This window comes from Argiope bruennichi, chromosome 4, assembly GCF_947563725.1.
Source record: "Argiope bruennichi chromosome 4, qqArgBrue1.1, whole genome shotgun sequence".
Lineage (NCBI taxonomy): Eukaryota > Metazoa > Arthropoda > Arachnida > Araneae > Araneidae > Argiope > Argiope bruennichi.
In genome coordinates, this window is record NC_079154.1 from 82781527 (window position 1) to 82801536 (window position 20010).

The 20010-nt window shown below is 30.0% G+C and overlaps 1 protein-coding gene and 1 long non-coding RNA gene across 2 annotated transcripts in view; one reads left to right on the forward strand and one right to left on the reverse strand.

Moving 5' to 3' along the window:
• The window catches only part of LOC129967168 (hemocytin-like), a 141093-nt gene that overhangs the window by 3412 nt on the left and 117671 nt on the right, over nucleotides 1–20010 (reverse strand). The window contains exons 62-73 of the mRNA XM_056081865.1: nucleotides 19038–19282; nucleotides 16342–16521; nucleotides 12948–13183; nucleotides 12238–12439; nucleotides 11111–11455; nucleotides 9823–10191; nucleotides 7834–7941; nucleotides 6077–6375; nucleotides 5476–5598; nucleotides 4452–4541; nucleotides 3348–3467; nucleotides 2273–2365 (exon numbers count right to left, since the gene is read on the reverse strand). Of these exons, the coding sequence (XP_055937840.1) occupies nucleotides 2273–2365; nucleotides 3348–3467; nucleotides 4452–4541; nucleotides 5476–5598; nucleotides 6077–6375; nucleotides 7834–7941; nucleotides 9823–10191; nucleotides 11111–11455; nucleotides 12238–12439; nucleotides 12948–13183; nucleotides 16342–16521; nucleotides 19038–19282 (2410 nt within the window). The remainder of the gene's footprint in view (nucleotides 1–2272; nucleotides 2366–3347; nucleotides 3468–4451; nucleotides 4542–5475; nucleotides 5599–6076; nucleotides 6376–7833; nucleotides 7942–9822; nucleotides 10192–11110; nucleotides 11456–12237; nucleotides 12440–12947; nucleotides 13184–16341; nucleotides 16522–19037; nucleotides 19283–20010) is intronic.
• Nucleotides 1–20010, forward strand: part of LOC129967169 (uncharacterized) — a 100736-nt gene that overhangs the window by 3200 nt on the left and 77526 nt on the right. The window lies entirely within an intron of this gene.

Here is a 20010-nt window from a genome sequence, read left to right on the forward strand (position 1 = left end):
AAATAGATAATCTTATTGCAACTGTTGTACAAAAAACCTTATAAAGGCATTTTATATAATAGACAATTTTTTTTTGTACAATCTTTAAATGAACTGAACAGGAGACGACAGCATTTTAAAAAGTAATCCATCGAAATTTTGGCATGCTTTTGTTGACATAAAAAGTATTTTAATACTAACATAAAAATGATAAGAATATGAGGAAATCGACAAGTAAAAAAAAAGTGTAACATAAATTATTAATCATTATTGAATCAGTGTTGTTTTGAGAGCATCCATTTTAATTATATTGTTTGAAATATCTACAGTTTTTCTCTGGCAAATATTTCTCGAGAGATTGAAGTTTATTTTTTGGCAAAATTAGTTTTTAGGTTACAAGCATTTGTTAGAAAAAATTTAGTGGATCACATTTCTTTTGCTAGTGTGCTTTTTTAACCAATGCCAGGACAAACTAGAAGTTTAAATTCAATTTTTTTTTGAAAATGAATTCTGCTGTGTTCTTAAATACACTTTTATCAAACCATAATATGAAAATAAGGTATAAATTCATATATATCGATCATAGCGAATTTTAATTAAAGGGACAATTTTAAAACCATCATAATAACTTAAAAATCGACAAAATTTCAATTTTAAAAATTGACAAAATTTCAATTTGCCTGCTTGTCAGAGCTTGCAGGCAACTTGTCAGGTAGATTAGCATTTCAATGGTGACAAACCAATATATTTAAAAGAAAAATTACCATTTATTAATTTTTCACATCTTCTAAATTAATATAGTGCAAAAACTGTAGATTGTATACATTTCAAAAGGGTTTTATTTTGAATTTGCGGCCTTTAAAAACATTTCTAAATCTGCATTTCATTTAAATCGTATTATTAAATTGAATTTCAACTGAAATTGGTATTCCCATACATAATCATTTCAGTGTAATTGTAGCCTAATTGAATTACGAAGATGGTAAGATAGGTTATTTGCTAGACGATGGTTTCTTTTCAAGGAGGCCAGCTGTATGAGCTTGAGTAACGGAGCCTATTTTGCATGGGACAAAGCACTCACATTTGTTGTGTGGCAGCCAATCCTTCAAATTTGACTGTGTAGGACATTCTTTCACAGTTTTTTAATTGATACAATCCTCCTGTGTTATTTTGTGGATTTCAATTATGATAGATATGAAACTGCCTGTTTTAAAAACCATTTCTCTCTAATCTACAGCCATAAGGAGTTTTTTGAAACAGTCATCTCAATTTACAAAAGACTACTTCAGGGACCTAATCCTATTTTTAATTTTTTTTTTATTATCTAGGCTTTATGAAATACAAATAAAATTTATCTTACATTTGAACAATTTTTACTCTTAAATTTTTAAGTAAGACTTGAAGAGCCATTCTCCTTACCCCCAAATTTGGATTTACTTCCTATGATTGCAAAATTTTGTTCATCGAACAATTCATTTTTTCCGATGTAATTGATATCTGCTGCCAGTTTTTAGAGTTTATTATTGTTTTTTAGAATAAATTTTACACCTGAATTTATCTTGTAGACTTATAAATTTTGAGAACTTAGAATTAAAATCTTTATGAGGTCTGGTATATCTTAAGAAACATGAGATTTTGATGGAAATAAAAAAATATATAATTAGCTAAGTCATATCCTGAAACGGCTATATTTGAACTGAAAGAAGTTGATTCAGGGGAAAATATCACGTTTTCTTTTGTACGATAATTCTTTACTGCTGAAAGAATCGACTTCTGGCATTTAGCTAAAGATGGTGTAGTGTGGAAGTTTGGAGAAGGAGTGGCAGCTCAGGTGTCGTCCTCGTCATCTGACCGTGGTTTAAAATTACAAGGTCCGTTCTAAAATAGCCCTACTGTTGCTTTCAAACGAAATGTTAATATAACTGAAAAAAAATGTGGCCGTCAGTATATGTACTTAGTGACTTTTGTACTTTTTAGTATTTTGGAGAGAAATCAAGAAAATAAACGTCAACTTTTTAGTGTAGTGATACAAATTATTGCCTTTATAGACCTTTTATATCTCTTAAAAAAACTTTTATTTGGGACCAGAGCAGTTTTTAAGTCCCCAATATCATTATTTATTATAAAATGGGTTCTCAATGTTTTATCATTAATACCAAATTTGATTTTTGCATCCATAAATCCCATCCATTGCCCCCCTCAAGGCTAATAAGAAGTCATTTTTGATTGTGCTGTTCATGTACACAAAAATACTTCGAAATGAATATTTTCTCATGAAATAATTGGATCTCACATGATATGATACTCCATTCTCTTCACAAGCAGTTGGTTTACACATTCCACAGCATTTTCCGGACCCTGGCTCTGGTTCCACGTATTCAGCAAACTATGAAAAAAATTTAAAAATCACAAGTGAGTTGTTTAGTGGAACAAAGAACTGCAAAGTAGCCTGTTAAAATAATTAAAATTTCACCTTTAAATTTTTTTTAAAAAAAATCACCTTTAAATCATATGCAAGGTTAGCGGGGATCTTGATAATTTAAATAAATAAGGCAAAATATGGGATGATTAAAAAATATTAAGGAATAATTTTTCATCACATTATATAAAGAAATCACTTGAGTTTACGATATTATAATATTAATTTATTATTTGGAAAATAACTAGGTTTTAAATTTTTTTTCACTTTTTTAGAATTTTTAACTTGCAAATTTTACCATACAGTAATCTAATTCTATACTAATGAAACAACTGGTTTACATGAAGTGTAAAGCAGTTACAGCAAGTGATGTAATATTTTGTTTCATAATAATTAAAGAGTGGGAATGCAAGAAAAATAATTTTTTTTGTCAATTTGATTAAAAAAAGGGGTCTATACTTATTTTTTTGCTGAAATATCAATAATTATTCTTATTTAGTGGCACTGAGAAATAGAATAAAACGAATTTAAAAAAAATACTTTTATTAATGTCTTTATAATTTTAAAGGCATTTTTTAATACAGATGATTTAGATAGCTAATCAGACAAAAAAAAAAGTAATTATATAAATTTCAGCAAAAAATGGGAGAGGGGAATTTAAGTATTTGCCCTGGGCACTATAACCTGTACATACGCCTTATTATAACAAGACTTTCTGCTTGAATTGCGTGGAGCACAAATTCTTTAAATATACATTGAGAATCGAAAAAATATTATAACGTAAATATAGTTAAAAAAATATTTTTTTAAATGTAAGTAATATGAAACTTAAAAATCAAATGTCGACAAGTATACTTAAGTTATGATGTTAATGTTAATAATTGTAACATTTGTAAATGTTAAAAAATGTGTTTGTCAAACTCATGAAAATAGATGAGAGTATTCTTACAGTGGGACAGTTCTTGTCGCATCTTATTCTCTTCTCCAAGATACCCGCCTCTCCCTCGTGCTCCACACACTTGTATGACTTGCAAGGATCCCCATCTGGAGAGGGCCATTCTTCTCCAATCTAAAAAAAAAAAAAAAAAAAAAATCGAATCTTATAATACTTATGGAAGTTGATATTCTAAACTGCCTTTGATAATTATTGCTTAGCAAATTTGTTCTGGATCTTTTAGTAATCAGGGTACATATTTCCAATCTTCTTTATAATCCAACCTCCTTTCAAAGACTTTCTAATTAATCATCTTAGGGATAAGAGGAATTCTTGAAAATGAAATACATTGGATGAAATTAATATATTTACCACCAGCTCAGAAATGTTAAGCAGCCTTTTACTAATGTTAAATATACAAAATTTATTTAATCCTAATCAAATAAACAGTAACAAAATAAAACTTTATATGATAAAAGAAGATACCGTTGTGTTTTTATGCAATAAAGAGTTCTTTTTAGTGAAAAAGAAAAGTAATATGAATATTAAGCATCCTTTGAATAAATTGAGGACGATGAGTCATTCTGAATAATTTTAGTTTAAATCTATTGGTTTCTTTCCAATATCTTAGCATTCATTTTCATTTTTCGAGTAATAAGAAAATCTGCTTTACTTAACTTGCATTTTTGACATGCTTCGGAATGGGCGTCTTTGATGCATGAATAATAATAAAAATTATAAACAGACAAGTATTGTGAAGTTAAAAAAAATTTCTTTTTAATTTAGGATACGGGCCGTGAATTATAATCGCCAAAGATAATGATTAAGAAAAGGAGTATGTTAACTTTATTCAAAATTATGATTTGCTTTAAGAAAAACAACTGGAATGAATAATTGACTGACCGTCTTAAAAGTAATTAATAAAATCATAAAATTTTCGTTTTTTTCAATAATTTTTATAGAAAAGTTGTTTTTTGTTTTCATTTACTGTTGTAGCAAGTTTTTTGAATTTTTATGACTAACGTTATGTTTGCATCTATTTGAGAATGTTTTATTAAATCAACACTTTTTTTTAACAATCTGCAATTAAATATTGTGTGTGGTAAATTTGATACCAACCTGGTACACGATTTCATTCATCTTGCACGCAGAACGACGGTAATGTGGACAGCAGGCTCCAGGAATGGGTATTATTTCACGGACATATTTCTAAAGGGAAAAAAAAACAAAAAAACATTACAGCTAAAAGATACATTAAATCATCAATCACTTTTCTCAGTGGTGTATTTCTTTTAAACAAATAATAAATTTTTACAAAATATTTGAACCTTTTAAATTTAAAATTTGTAAATAATATTACTATGATAATGTTTAGAGGCTGAAATATTATCTGCAAATTGTGTCATGCGATATGTGTGGTAGGTTATGCATGATTGAAAATCGTGCAAATCGCTCTACTAGATAAGTCGTTAAATCTAGTAGAAATACCCTATTCGGCACTTAGTTATTTTTCAGGTAATAGATGCTATCTAAATATGTTTTCAAAGTTTTTATTAAATTAATTAAAAATTAATCAATTTTTTCTTTCCACAAATTTGGAACATATCAAGCCATTTTTAAAAAATCTAAACATTAGTCTCTCAGTGATATCTTTTTTTATTTGAGTACATTTCCCCCCCCCCCCTAAGTTTAACAAATTTTTCAAAATATCTTTAATTATATTTTGCAACAACTCTTTTCAATGTTGAAACTAATTCAAGGATATGCTGCGACGATATTAAATACAATTTTTTTTTGTACGCGTTATCGTTGCCATAATTGAAAAATAAAACGAAGACGAATCAATTCTACAATAATATTATGTTACGATGTTTCTGACTAGGTATTCGAATTTCTTTTATTCTGTTGATTTCATTTATCAAAACTCTCAACCTTCTTGCCATACGAGATTATGAAGTACGGTTTTTATTTAATATGGTGCAAAATGTGCGACATTTCTTTTTTTCCAAGTAAAATTTCAATATCTTTAACAAAGAGACGAAAAAAAAAAAAATCATCTTATATAAATAGAAATAAAAGAAACAAGCAATTACTGCTGCTCATTTTCATTTTAGATTTGTTTTATCATGGCAAAGTAAAATACCTCTGAATCGGGAAGTTCCTCCAGTTTTGGACACAATTCTTCCGAACAGCTGTACTGCGTCACTCCGTTGTCGGTCGAGCAACGACATTTTCGGCAAAGACCATCTTGCCATGATGATCCGCCCTGCAAAATCAATGTTAATAATCAAACACGAAGCTTTAATTTCAAAGGAATGCATACATAAAACAGGATAGAAAAACCTGAATACAATGAGCGAGCTGTTTTTGAGTCCTTCAAAGCTTCTTCTAACAAAACTGTTAGTTAACACGATTATTGGGAACTTATAAAACTGGATCTAAAATTACAGTAAAAACAGATATGATTTAGCTGTAACCTACCTTTTAATGTTTCTGCAATTTTAAACCTATCGGCTTTTTTTAATTTTTACCTAAATTATTGATTTTTTCATAATCTAAATTAATCTTCATGTTTTTCCGATAACTATATTTATGCTTACAACATTTCTACTTCTTTTATAAGTAATTCATTTTTCTTATATCATTAGCTGAAGTGAATTACTGATTTTCAATAATATATTTAATGGTTCCTAAAAAAGCTTGCTATAAGAAATCTGACTAACCGTAGACTAGTGTTCACCTACCTCAAATTCAACTTCTGGCGATTCTCCTTCAGGTAGAGTGACCTGGACTCCATCGAGCACATCATATTTGAACCGATAAACGCAGACATTCTTCTTGGGCACGCATGTGTACTTGAGGCAGCATTTGCCCTCAAAAGTGCTCACTTTGAAACCAGGCCCGCAGATGGGAGGCAGGCTGCATTTCTCCGGATAGCAATCGACTCTGTAGTGAGGACAGCAACCTTCTTGCTCGATGGAAGTAACCTCACCCTCTTCCACTTGTGGCTGAGTGACTGGTGGGCACAACTCCATTTTACATTCTGTGAAAAAACAAGAATCACTCTTTCTTCACCGTTGTGCAAAATTGCCAAGAAGGGTTTCTCTTCCAATTAAGAATTAATAATTTGTTATGCTTTCATTTGGTCTATGATTTTTTTAAAGCTCTTTTTTAATAAACAGAGTGTAAGTGGAAAGATGTTAATTAATGTAAAGTAAGAATGGTAGAATAAAAGAAATATTATTTTTCTAATTCAATGCATGGTTAGAAAAGTGGTTTGGAGAAGAAACTCTTGCAGAGAAATGTTCTGCTTGGATCATCCGTTGATGCGCAGGATGCTAGGATCTTAGCTATCTAAATACCCCCTCCTCCTTCAAAAGAAATGTGGAAAGTCTTACCAGAATTACTTCATACTGTGATTAGACTAGAAATAGGTGATTAATGATGTGCAGTGCGTATTCCAAACTTTACTTTGACCACTTCATGCTCACTTTGGTGCATGCATTGCAAGTGTTTATTGCTTTTGAGTAAATCTTGCAGGTATCCGTGACGAAAACTAATGCTCTTTTTTTTCATTTTATCACATATTTCTTTTGGCCTGTTTCATCATCAGTTTAAATTGCGACATTTTTCTGTAATATTCTGAATAATACACCAATATTTCCAAGATTCTCAGGTATCAAGAAAAAAAATCCAAATCATTTCGAAATAATAAGATTAACTTTTCTCTTAACATTTTTATTCCTAGAGACAATTTTAAATTTTTTTTACATATTATTGCTTTAAAATTAATCTGTGACCCTATTTCTTACAGCAAAATAGTTACTGTAATACAATACAAAAAGTTAAGTTTCATTATAAAAATTATATCTGAAATATAAAAAAAAGCATTTCAAACTACATCGATCTATTCCTACAAAACAATTGCTGAAATGCTTCCTGCAGTAGCCAACTGCAAAGAAACATTGATACTAAGGAAATTTAAAAGTATTCCATAAATGCAGCCGTAATAATAAGAAATATTTCTGAACAGAGTAGTATTATTTGAAAGTATCTCTTTCTTTGGATGATGAAAGATTCTTTCAATTTTCCAAAATCATTACTACGGAAAGATCATGCTTAATGAGATTATATTTACTTTAAGAACGAGCTAGAATAAACTAGCAATTTTAAACAAATAGATATTATGGTTTATTGCAACTTTATAATTACAAATGGATACTTCATACATTTTTAAAAAGCTTAATTAACTTTAAAAATTTTAAATACAAAATAAGTTTGATTGATAATTGTTATAATCCAATTCATCCTTTTCCATTAATTAATTTAAATCGCAAATATTTTCAGATGAACCTAATAAATATTCGCTTTTAATTGCAAAGGACAGAAAAAAATATTCCCTTTTGATTTAAAAGAGGAAGTAAACACCTTCAACATATGAATTCTTTCCTACTAATAGCTATGCCCAAAACTGAAATCTTACCCCAAAACTATATCTTACCGCATTTATAGACTGGACATCCATCTTCATGAGAAACAACGTTAGCTTGTCCTTCACTGCAGTTTTGCAATTTCGCTTCGGGGCAGATAACTTCAGCTACTGCTTCAACTGCAAAAAACGAAGGAAAGATTAAAATAAGTAAGTTCGGAAGTAAAAGTTTATATTAGTGATAATGAGAAGTTAAATATGAATTTTATTTTGGAACAGACAACCAACAAAGGAAAGTGACTATTAGATAGAAATTAATTTTTTTTAAGATCGGGCTTTATAGCATAGCTTTATAAACATACTTTTATAAATACTTAAAAAACAGAAATCGTTTTTCTACTTAAATATTTTTCATTAATAACTCATTATAATAAATTTTGTGAGATCTTAGAGTAAAATTTCCTAGTGACATCAATGGTTATGAATCAATCTTTACTTGTATTAATCAATTATCCAATAATTATGCATTAAATCTATCAAAATATTATATCTTTAACGAGAATATACAAGTTTATACAATTTTAAATAGCAGACAAATTGGAAAGTAAGTGAAAAACCAGTTTAAAAATTTCATTTTTACAAGCTCGAAACAAATCAAGTTAAATGAAATTGCTTAAAAAGGCTTTAAAAATGTCAGACGGAAATGTAATGAAAACTTCAAACTTAAACAGAAAAGTTACGCATGCAGACCATTTCACTTTCACTTACATGGGTCAACTGGTAGCGTGACCATATTTTGAAATAAAAAGAGTTAGAAATCTAGAGAATATTTATACAATACGAAGCACAGTTACTATTTTATAGATTTCATTTCCTCAAAACATAATTTTGAGTTATAAAATTGAATGAACTGCATTTAGTTCTACAAAGGCGTTCTTATTCCGCAGTAACCAATGTTGGAAAAAAAAAAAACTTCATAATATTTTAAAAATAATGTTTTGATAAAAAAAAACTTTAAGTTTTAAATTTTAACATTTATATAATTTATATATCAAAATATATAACGTTAATATATAAGTTCTTCAATGGCATAATTGCTTCTAAATATTCCAACAGAACAAACAAAATGTATAACGACAGGTGCTGGAGTGATGCATTCAAGGAACTGGTACTTAAAGTTTGTCCTTGCAATCAAGCTATGTTAATATTTTACCACTTTTATTATATTGCATTAAATATAATGCATCACGAAAAAAAAAAAGCATCCTAGAATACCAGACGAGTTTATTTCGGTAAGTTAGGGAACTTTAGCTTTGTTACAGTTATTAAGTGCTATTTCTCTATGACTTGATTTTTCGTTTCTAATTTCCACTCTCTCATCAAATGCATGCTTCCGTTAGAGGTCGAAATCCATTCATCGTCTCGTGCAGGATGTAACTCATTCTCGACAAGTTTGTTTTAATTCATTTTTTTTTGGTGTGTGTGTGTGTGTGAAATATAGAGTACTTTAAAAAATATCTTCTAGGTTAAAAAAACAACAACATAACCCTGAGCCTGCTCTCGAAGTTTATTTTTATTAGCTCAAATTTAGTGCAGGGAGTGTGTATGGCAGGTAACTATATCATCCATGATAGCAAGAAGCTACATCATTAAAATAATTGAGAATATCGAATATTATGTTAAATAAATCAGCGTCTGAGCGGTTTTTGAGGGAAGGAAGAGTTAAATCGACCACTCGATGAACGACAAATAGTTCATAAATTTGAAATCACTATCTGCTACCTATTTTCTTAATCTTTCAAATTAAAAAATTAAAGATGATTAAGAAAAATAAATAAATAAAAAGGCTTTTAATTGATAATATTTGCTAAAAAGAATTTTTCAACCGTTTCTTATCTGTGAAAGGCTTATATTTTTTTAAAAGTATAATTCCATGGTGACAGTTGCTGAAAAACAATTTGTCTTATGATTTCTTGTTCCTTGATTTGAAGTTTTAAGCAGTGAAAGGATATCAGGGACTCAAGAATGGTGCTGTGATTCTAAGCATATAAAGAATCTTACCACAATCGTATATAGCGCAACAAGTATCTGGAGCTTGATCCCTCTTCTTCAAGGTCTGCTTTTCGTTACATATCGGAGGTTCAGGGCATTCCATGATTGTACATCTTGTTGAAAGGTCAGACATGCATTCACACTGTTCACAAGGACCAACTTTCCAAACATCTCCCACGATGTGTCCCAAAGCATCGCATGTCTCGCAAATAATAGGATCAACGCATTGACCAAGTTTCATGACTTGTCCTTCGGGACATCTGCAGGTGTACAGCGGCATAAGTTCGCAATCACTTTCTTGGAATGTTTTGTAATTTTCACAAGTCTTCTGGCAAGCTGATGTGCACTCGAAGTACATGCCTTCTGGACACGAACTCTCTGAAACACATATTATTTGTATTTAGTATGATAGACGAATAAAAACGTATATGTTGCTTTATATTTCAATAAGCATCAAAACTGTTTTCAGGAATTTTTTTCGAGAAGAAAATAGATATAATCAAGACATCTTTTTATTTGGAATTATAAATTATTTATTATTTGATTATAATGGTTAACAATTTTCAACCTTTTGTTTACATTGAAAAGGAAGCATGCCAGCTTATAAATTTGAAAAATAATAACGAGAACGATTTGGTTTATCAGATATTTTAATTATTATCAAAATAAAAGTATTAACTTACATACAATGTGTGGTTACTTGCAGCACAGGAATTTTCAAGATATTTGTCTACTTATGATTATTCTCATAAAGGATATTATTGCCCTTTTATTATGAATATACAGATGTTTCACTATGATATTTTAGCTTTAATCTCTTAATATTAATTTACTTCATTTCTATTAGTGGTTTCTCTCTAAACTAGATGTCCGTATAGAACCGCAGTTGTCTATTAAAAATTTTATGGCAGCATGGTAAACCATATTTTTAAAAAACGAATTTCACACAACATTTCTTTCCAATTAGCCAATGACGAAGATTTGTTGTACAAAGATTACAATATAAATGTTGTATCTATGTTTTATCATGATCGAAAGATTATATTCAAAGTATAATTTGCATGCGGTTCTTATGAGTGAAGTGTTGTTTAAACTCTGTAGACCCGAATTCTTTACAAAAACAGAAAAAAAAACCAGTGAACATTATTCATCACATTTATTAGTAAATACATTCATTTACCGATAAATTAAAGAAAGTAATCTAAGTAATTTTTTCTAGAGCTGTAATGTCGAGTTGCAAGATGAGAATTGAGATGATTAGAGTTGTTATCTATCTTAATTAAAATTTTTTACTCACCGCATCCACTCATTTTCAACCATTCAACCAGAGAAACGCCTCGTTCGCAGCACTGTTGAGCATACTGGAATTTTGAACGGCACATGGATGCTTCGGGCTTCTGACTGTAGGTTACATCATTTTGGCAAGACTTGGAGTACAGCGTAGGATCCAAGAATACTTCGCACGGGCTGACTGTAAAATTACAGATACCAGGTGGTGGTGGTGGCATAATGACACGCTCTAACGTGCACTGCTCTCTTGTTCTTGGTTCCACCAGCCAACTGTATGCAAAGTCTTCTACGTCATCCGTCACGTAACCGTTTCTGTGGTACAGGTCATCCGACTGGATGAAGTTGCAGACACCTAACAAAAGGAATTAATAATATCAAATAGTTAATCAAATGACAGAATTTCGAATAGACGGATATCTATCGTTTCTATATTAGAGATCTCGAAATGGTTAAAAGTGCGCACATCGAATAGAAGGAATAAATAATAACATCAAATGATTAACTGAAGGGTAAACAATGCTATTTAGTGGGAAGAATTCTGCTATAAAAATGGTAAAGTCTCCAAAAGGATGTAGTTGCAGAAATTAATAAAAGGGGAAGAAGTCTTGGTTCCACATAAAAGAATGCTGCATCTATTCTCCGCGAAGTATTTAATAAATGAGAATTGCACTAGGCATAAGGAATATGAAGTAACTGTATAATGTTTATAATGCATTACGGAATTTTTTGCTATATGTTATTTAGAATCTTGCAGCTAAAAATATAATTACATTATAATTATGGACACAAAATACAAGGAAAGTCGTAAAAACTCTTTTACCACCATGGTAAAAAGTTCAACTAAACTAAATTAACTCATTCACCTAAACTCGTGCTGAAAATGATTATTATAAAAATAATTTTTAGAAATAAATGATAATTAAAGTTATAAAACAAAATTAAGTACAGGATTTAGGATTTAGTTTTTTTTACGTATTCTTTGTTATTTTGACGAAGTTAGACACGGAAAATTAATCATAATTTAGGTAAGCTCCTTTCTGATTATGTGTTTTTCTTTGTAACGAAGTCTGTGAAGTTTCCACTGTGATAAAAAAAGTGATAAAATAATAACTATTATGACATTTTTCTACTTACCACAGAGTCCTTCGGTTTTGTTGTAGTAGAAGAAAGCTGGTAACTCAACGTTGAATCCATACATTTGGTCAAAGTAGCGGACAGCCAAATTTATGGCTTTTATATGGATGATGGTACTTTTGTTCGGTATGTAAGTGACGCTGATTCCATCCCGATCCAGCGGGGAATCTTCTTTATTCAGAGGAACGTTGTCTAAGTAAACCTGGATTTAAATAGAGCAGGATGTACCAGTAGAAATTTATTTTATTCTTTAAAGTTTTCAACTTCAATTAGATAAGTTTTTAATAATTTGGTAATAAATTTTATAACTTAAGTTCTCATCATAATTCAGATTGGTGCATGATAATCTGGATATTGCTTGCAATAATTTTAAATTTTTTATTATAATTCTGATTTTAATATTACGATCTTACTTCATTAAGTGTAAATATTTTATTTACTGATAAAATTCTCAGAAAGAAATCATTTCAAAAATGGGTCCCTACAATTTCTACAGGGAATATAATTAGATGCAAGTATAGAGTTTTAGAAAGTAAAATAAATATTTAACCTGATTGTTTGGATATATATTACATCATATTTGTCAGAAAAATAAATTAGTTTTTGTAAATTGTGAAATGCCTTATAGTTCTAATAAAAAATCTTGAATTATTAAATTAACGATAAAGTTTTGTTTAAAAATTTTGTAAATATAATGCAAAGGCACTTACCGGTTTATTTTTAAACTTTTCAATGGTGTGACCATTCCAGAATATTTGCAGTCCAGCTGCGCATGAAGTATGTGGCTCCTCTGGACATTCGACGTTAGTGACTAAAATTCTAAAGTTCTTTACTTGATCATCTGATGTAAGATGTTGAGCCAGAACATATGTGCAGTTTCCTTGGAAAGCGTAGTATCTTCCATCGAATGTTATGTAATTTGGATCTCCATGTCCCCTACATACACCTAGAGCAATAAAAATGATCTCATTTGTTACGGATATGTAATAATAATCTTACTGCCCCTCGATAGTTAGTCTTATGGTAAAGAAGAATGATTTACAGGCATTTATAATGGATTCAAGATCAATGAATATTGGCGCCAAATTTGGCGTCCATTCTGTTCGGCGAAAAAAATACAGGAATTATAGCGATATTTCTATTGGGAACTGAGATCTAAAGATTTTTCTGTAAAATTCGATGCTTTGAAAGAAAACCTAAATAAAATTTTGTAGTTGAGCGAGTTAGTCAAGTAAAATCCATCTTGGATGTGTTGATAGCAGAATTAGTTCTCCAACTGCATTCTGATCGTTGTTATTGTATCTTGTCTGCAAGAAAAAGCAGTAATAGTACTTTGCTGTAATAAGCTGCACTTTGCGTACGATTCGGCTCACTACGATTCATATTTTCTGGGAGAAAAAGAAACGATCGCTGTTATTTTTAGGTAGATTCCTTACAGGAAAACTATTACAGTGAGTGGTGCTCATGACAAGAATTTGGGAAAAATTCTGCAGGCAAATACCGATCATGGTCACTAGAACCCGAAACCACCCTCCATTCGAAGGTCATATATACATAACACTTTGTCCACTTTGTTATCTTGCTAAACGATAAAAAAAAGTAGATAATTAAAGTAGTAACACGATAACTAGAGTAAAGAGGATTTAAACCCTGTTAGGAGATGTTGTGAGAATAGTAAAATATCTTAAATGAGTTCGTAAACGGGGCATGTAGCTCGAAGGGTTGAAAATGGTGGTGGTGGAATTCAAATCCCCCCCCCCCTTATAATTTCTTTATGATTGAAAATAAACCAAACTAGGCGAATTAGCAGCTCATTTAATAGATTTTTTTTTTTGTATTAAAGGCTCTTTAATTGGTTGTACTTAGGAAATGAAAAGTGATTTTCAAACTCCTTGTTTTGACAAATTTTAACATGATCTGTATTGCTACATTCAAAAAAATAAATAAAATTCTACTCTTACTATTGCTTCCTAATTTGGAACCGTTTAAAGGCACGTGAATTGAAATTAAATTGCTCGAAGATTTTTTTTTGAAAAATATCAGAAGTTTGCGCGTGCTTTAGTTCTTTTGAATCTATTTGATTATTTATTTAAATGTCACAACACGGATCATATCTAAGTACTTATTTTGCAATACATGTTGAATTTTGCGATATCAATAAAGTCCTTATTTAAGGCCATTTCAATGTGCAATAGTTCATTGTTTTTGCTACGGATTAAGAGGAATTTAAAATATTAACTTAAATGATAAAGAATCTCTGTTGCTTTCCAGCTTTTTTTATTGTACATTAACGGACGATTTCCATAAATATATTTCACTTTTGAAACTAGATATGAAATCCAGCTATTCTTTTGATGCCTTTTTGCAATATCTGAACTCTCTTATATAGCAGCAAATTAATATAGTAATCAAAATATATTTTTTGATTGATAATAAAATATATTTTGTTGATAATAACTTATACTGTGGTATAGAGTGGTGAAGCTTATAAACCCGATAACAATTTCCGGACATGAGTGTACACTTTTGTCTAGTGGCCTTGTTACTCGGCTACAAACCCCAACGTTGCGAGTTCGGTCCTCACCCAATCTCCTCAATAGCAAGAGTAAGTTGCATGCAGTTCATGAGATTTTTTTTCTGTTCTATTCATCATATTTGCAGTTATAAAGCAAAGTAAGTGTGCTGTTACTTTGGCAATCAATCTTCCCTGAGGTGTAATATAATTTAATGCCTTTTAAGGAACTGTTCATGCTGTTCATTTTCATGGGATTGAAACATGAATATTTATAATTAAAGTTATATTTAAGATCGAAATATTTATAAATTATTCATATATTTAAGAATATTTGTTGTCATTAAAAATTTTATTATCAGGTGCTGCGCAGTTGTATTCTAGAATTCTTTGAATTTTTTTCGTATTTCATTTCAGAGATGTGATTACGAATATAACGCTCCTTTATGAGATAAGTGCTTAATTGTTTCATTCTATGAAATGAGTGTGCAGGAAAGAAAGTAGAAATATCGTAGATTTATTTCTTAACTTAGGGAAACATTATTAAAAATCCTCTGTATGTATAATTCATCTTGTAAAAATTTGAGTAATATTCTGAATCTAACGTGAAGACGTTCTTTTTTTGCATGCGTAGTTTTCAGCTAACGGTTGTATCCCAGAATTTTCCACCCTAATTGATTGTACAGTTTAATGTACAATCAATCAAATGTACTTAAATCTGTTTATATCCCATATGTATTATTTGGAGTGCATTTGTGTGTATCCCTTAGTGCATTTTGTGATTGAAAAATACTTCTTATGTAATTCTTTTATAAATATTGATTGAAAAGGAAAGGTAATAATCACTAAATCAGTATTAATTTGCTTAGTCAGAATTTTGAACTTTAGAAAATAACGATACAAATTATATACCAGCTGGCTATAAAAATAATCTATATTGATATTATTTATAATAATTTCAAGTCATGTTACCATTCTTAAGCATTATAGATATATTTAGGATAAATATCCCAATAATAACGTATTTAATTGCGATTTTATTCCAAATAATTTATGGAAAAGGGATTTTATCCTTGTACCTACAACTACCCGCATCACTTAAAAGCTTTTGTTACAGAAAAACATATTATTTAAACTGTGGAATGGGACAAACTTTGCATTTTCTAAACTGTTTACTCTTTTTCTTGATCCGACGCTCTTTATTCTATTTTTCATTAGAAATTTGTTCCTTAATAAAATAAAAACCTCTATGTAACGGATTTTTAACATGTGAATCCGGCGAAACTCTACAAATAAATTGTTTAAAAAACAATACCTTTCAAGTGATTTTATTTTCCGATGATTATAAATGGTAAATAAAACTGTATTCTATAGTTTGTTCTTTTCATTTTATAATTAAAACGACTACTTTTTCAGTAGGCTAATGATAATGATACTCTGGTATTTTATATGCAATCTCTCCTATTTTCCGAATTTTAAATTATTCTGCAATGTTTACCCACTAAGAAAATTTTAAAAAATTGAATTGATCTAATCTAAATATAACAGATGATTTATCAAATATCAAATGATAAAATGAAGAAAATTCTTACAATCTTGACACATCTTCGGTTTGACGCATTTATCGTGGTGTCGAACTGTCCCCGATGGGCAATAACAGCCGGGCGTGCAGGCCGCATCACATAAGGTGTCCTTCTCACGATAGTTGTCGCAGGTCAGCTCGCAACCAGGACCGCAATCTTGCCACTCCATCCCTGGTGGACATTCTGGAGCTGTAAAACAGAGGAAAAAATATGTCATTTTAGATATCTTAGATGAAAAGCTATTCGTTTATATATTTTCAAGTTTATTTGAAAATACACTTTGTATCAGTGATCACAATTGCTTATTTCTTAGTTTTGAATTTTGTATGCAGATATCATGCCTGATTTATATTGTTGAAAATTTAAACTGCATGTATCACAATTTATCTACATTTAATTTTCATAATAAATTGAATCCTTTCATTCCTGAACACAGCGGAAATCCAAGTGTAGTTATTTATAAATGGTTCGGTGAAATGAACACCACCGCTTTCCGCCTCTTTTCACTCAGAATGGAAAGGGGAAAGTCACAATAAAAGTCACTAATTGACCATTTTAGTCCTTGGTTAAATTTAAACATAATTTTATTTTAGGCTTGAACAGAAAGCACATGAATGGAGAACATAAAATACATATTGTTAAGAAAAGGCCTTTTTTACGGTGCAGGACTCCTATTTTTGTGGTATCAAAACCACTTCACTAATACATTCCTGTATTTCCTTTAATGAATTAATTTCTTAGAAATTTAAGTTCATGTACTGTATTCTTACATTTTAATCTCTCTCATTCAAATCAATCAAGAATTTAATAAGTAAAATTATTTCAGAATACATAAAACACAAATTCAAGGCATATTTTCACGTCATCATTTGGAACTATACCACATACAAAAGCAATTTGGAACTATACAAAAGCAATTTGTCACTGTCAAGAATGAATAAAACTTGCCCCGAAGGACAATCGTGATTATTGTTTGCTGTACTTTTCCCCTGGCTATAAACCCTTAATTTGAAACAGAAACCGGCTTACCAGTATGGAATTTATGCGATCAGTTTAGGCCATTTTAGTAGTCAAAGGGTTAAAAAAGATAAGAATAATATTTTTTTTTCAATTTTAATTACATTAATATGTCTTTTATACTAAATTTTTATTTTCCTCTACACATCTGTGCACCAGGTTTGTGTATACTTATGTAGAATCGGATTTCGAAACCGCAAACCTCAACCAAGAGCCCGATGCTTTTCCACAAGGCCTACTTCATTGCTACCTAGTAATGAGCGTGTGATAAACGAGAAAAAAGAAAAAAGGATGAAATTTCTAATTAAGTAATATTTAACCGAAATTATATTTGTTATGTTATTTATTGAGAAAATTGAATTCAATTATTGATTATCTCCTGTAATTCTCTATATAAATTAATAGCTTTCCTTTTGAATTGCAGGTACATATTGCATAGTTTTGTAACGAAACAATTTTCTATAAAGCAAACTGACTCTACATACAGAAGAAAGTAAATCGAAAACTATGCGACCGAAATTGTTTAGGTTAAAAATATCCTTTTCAAAAGGAAAAAAAAAATAATAAAAGTTAACAGTTATCAGCTGTTACTAAGGAGGGAAATGCATTCCTTATTGTTAACAATATATTTGGATTTTTAATTCACACGAAAACTATACCATCAAAGAGTTCATTATAAAATGTATAAAAAATTACATAACAAATAAAATAGTGCATCACGAGATTTTCTGAATAATTATCTCGTCTGGTTCGATCCAACCTTAAATTAGTAATTAATAAACTACTTTCTTTAACAGACCGTTGTGACACAATAAGATCAACAAAATTCCTGAATTTTTTAAGAATCTCTATACTAATGAAGAATGTGTATACATGTGTGTTGGCGTTTGATAAGTCAGATCGTTTAACTTATAACTGTCAAATTTGGTACATATATAATTTAAAGCGTAGAAATATCCACCTAAGAATGATTTTTTTTTTGAAATTTTGAATAGAATTTTAATTAAAAATTAAGCTGAAGTTAGCCGTTTTTCCGAAAATATGATTGGGCAAGAAGGAATTTTATTTTGTTTTAAAATCTAAAAGATTGTTCCTTTAATGATACCAATTTAATAGTCCCGCAAATTTTTTCTGAATTTCGGCAATTTTTAAAAAATATCTTATTGCCTAGTTTCCAACAATAGATTACATTGTTGCCTTGTAATCAGAACTATTTTTATTGCTTCATCAAATATTTTATTGTGTGATTTCTTTTCATCGTTGAAGGTTAAAGAAAAAGGATTTTATTTAATATTTGTGTACTTTACTGGATGAATAAAAAAGTGACGTTATAGTACCGCAAAAATTTAGAAAATAGTTTAACCAAACAATTACATTTGTAATAACTCTTTAATACCATAAGATAAGTATCCATAAGGAAAGTTCATAAACGCCATGAATAAAATACATATAAGCCAATTAAAATAACATTTTCAGTCTGATAATTTGATGGAATCATGAACATGACATTATAGCTAAGCGATATAACTGAAATCAAATATAACCAATATCTCCTGTGAGCCAATTATTCACCAAAGATGAATAGTTATTAGTAAAATTTAAATTAATTCGAAAAATTCTTAAATCCTTTTTCCGGAAGACAGAAAATCACATTATATTTAATTATCGAAAAAAAAAAAAGTACTTACTACAGTCATATTCGAGTCGCCAGTTCAATACAGGTTCCCGTTTCACGGCCTCGCATGCTTCCACAAAGCTTTCAAACGCCTGGCACTTGCAGCTTCCAGTGTCGTAGATATCATAGAACACGTCCGATGAAACTCTGGCGTCTAGAGAGGTGCGCTGGAGGCATTCGCACATATAATTGATGCAGGTTTCAACTCTGGATTGCATTTTCAAATAATCGGCGCAGGCGGTACTGAACAGTTCATCCCTGGAGACAAAACAACGTTGAAGTCAATGAATTAAAACTTAGTTTAAGTTCGAGAGATTATAATTTCTACCTATTTTGTAATAAAGTATGGAATATGTTAAATTGTATTTATTTTTTTAAATTCAATTTATTATTCTCATTTGAATATTATGCACGCACGCACGCACGCACGCACGCACGCACGCACACACACACACACACACACACACACACACACACACACACACACACACACACATTCTCATTTATTTGCAGTAGAGGTGTGACATTTACTTACTGTTAAATAATAATATCTATATGTTAATTTCATCGGCGCTCTTTAAAATGAATTATTTTCTAATAATTGAATGAACTTCCGAATTGTGCCGGGGTTCTGGCTTTCCCAAGATTCTCAGGATCTGATTTCTCTCATTTTAACTACCCAACGTTAAGTTGTAATATCGTGTGAAAGTTCTGTAATGAACGCTTGCTTAAGAAATAATATTCCCGCTTGAAGATATACAAGTTCTGAATGCCCTCACACGGCGTTTTTTTTTTTTTTTTTTTTTTTTTTTTTTTTACTGATTTATGTCTTCTTGGTGATGAATTTAACAAATAAATTTTAAAATCTTAAAAAAATGGGCATTTTGTGCAATTATAAAGAAAGGAATAAAAAATTAATTTAAGAGAACGCCTCTACTACACATTTACCGAAAATTTGTATAAAATATATTTTTTTTATTGATTGA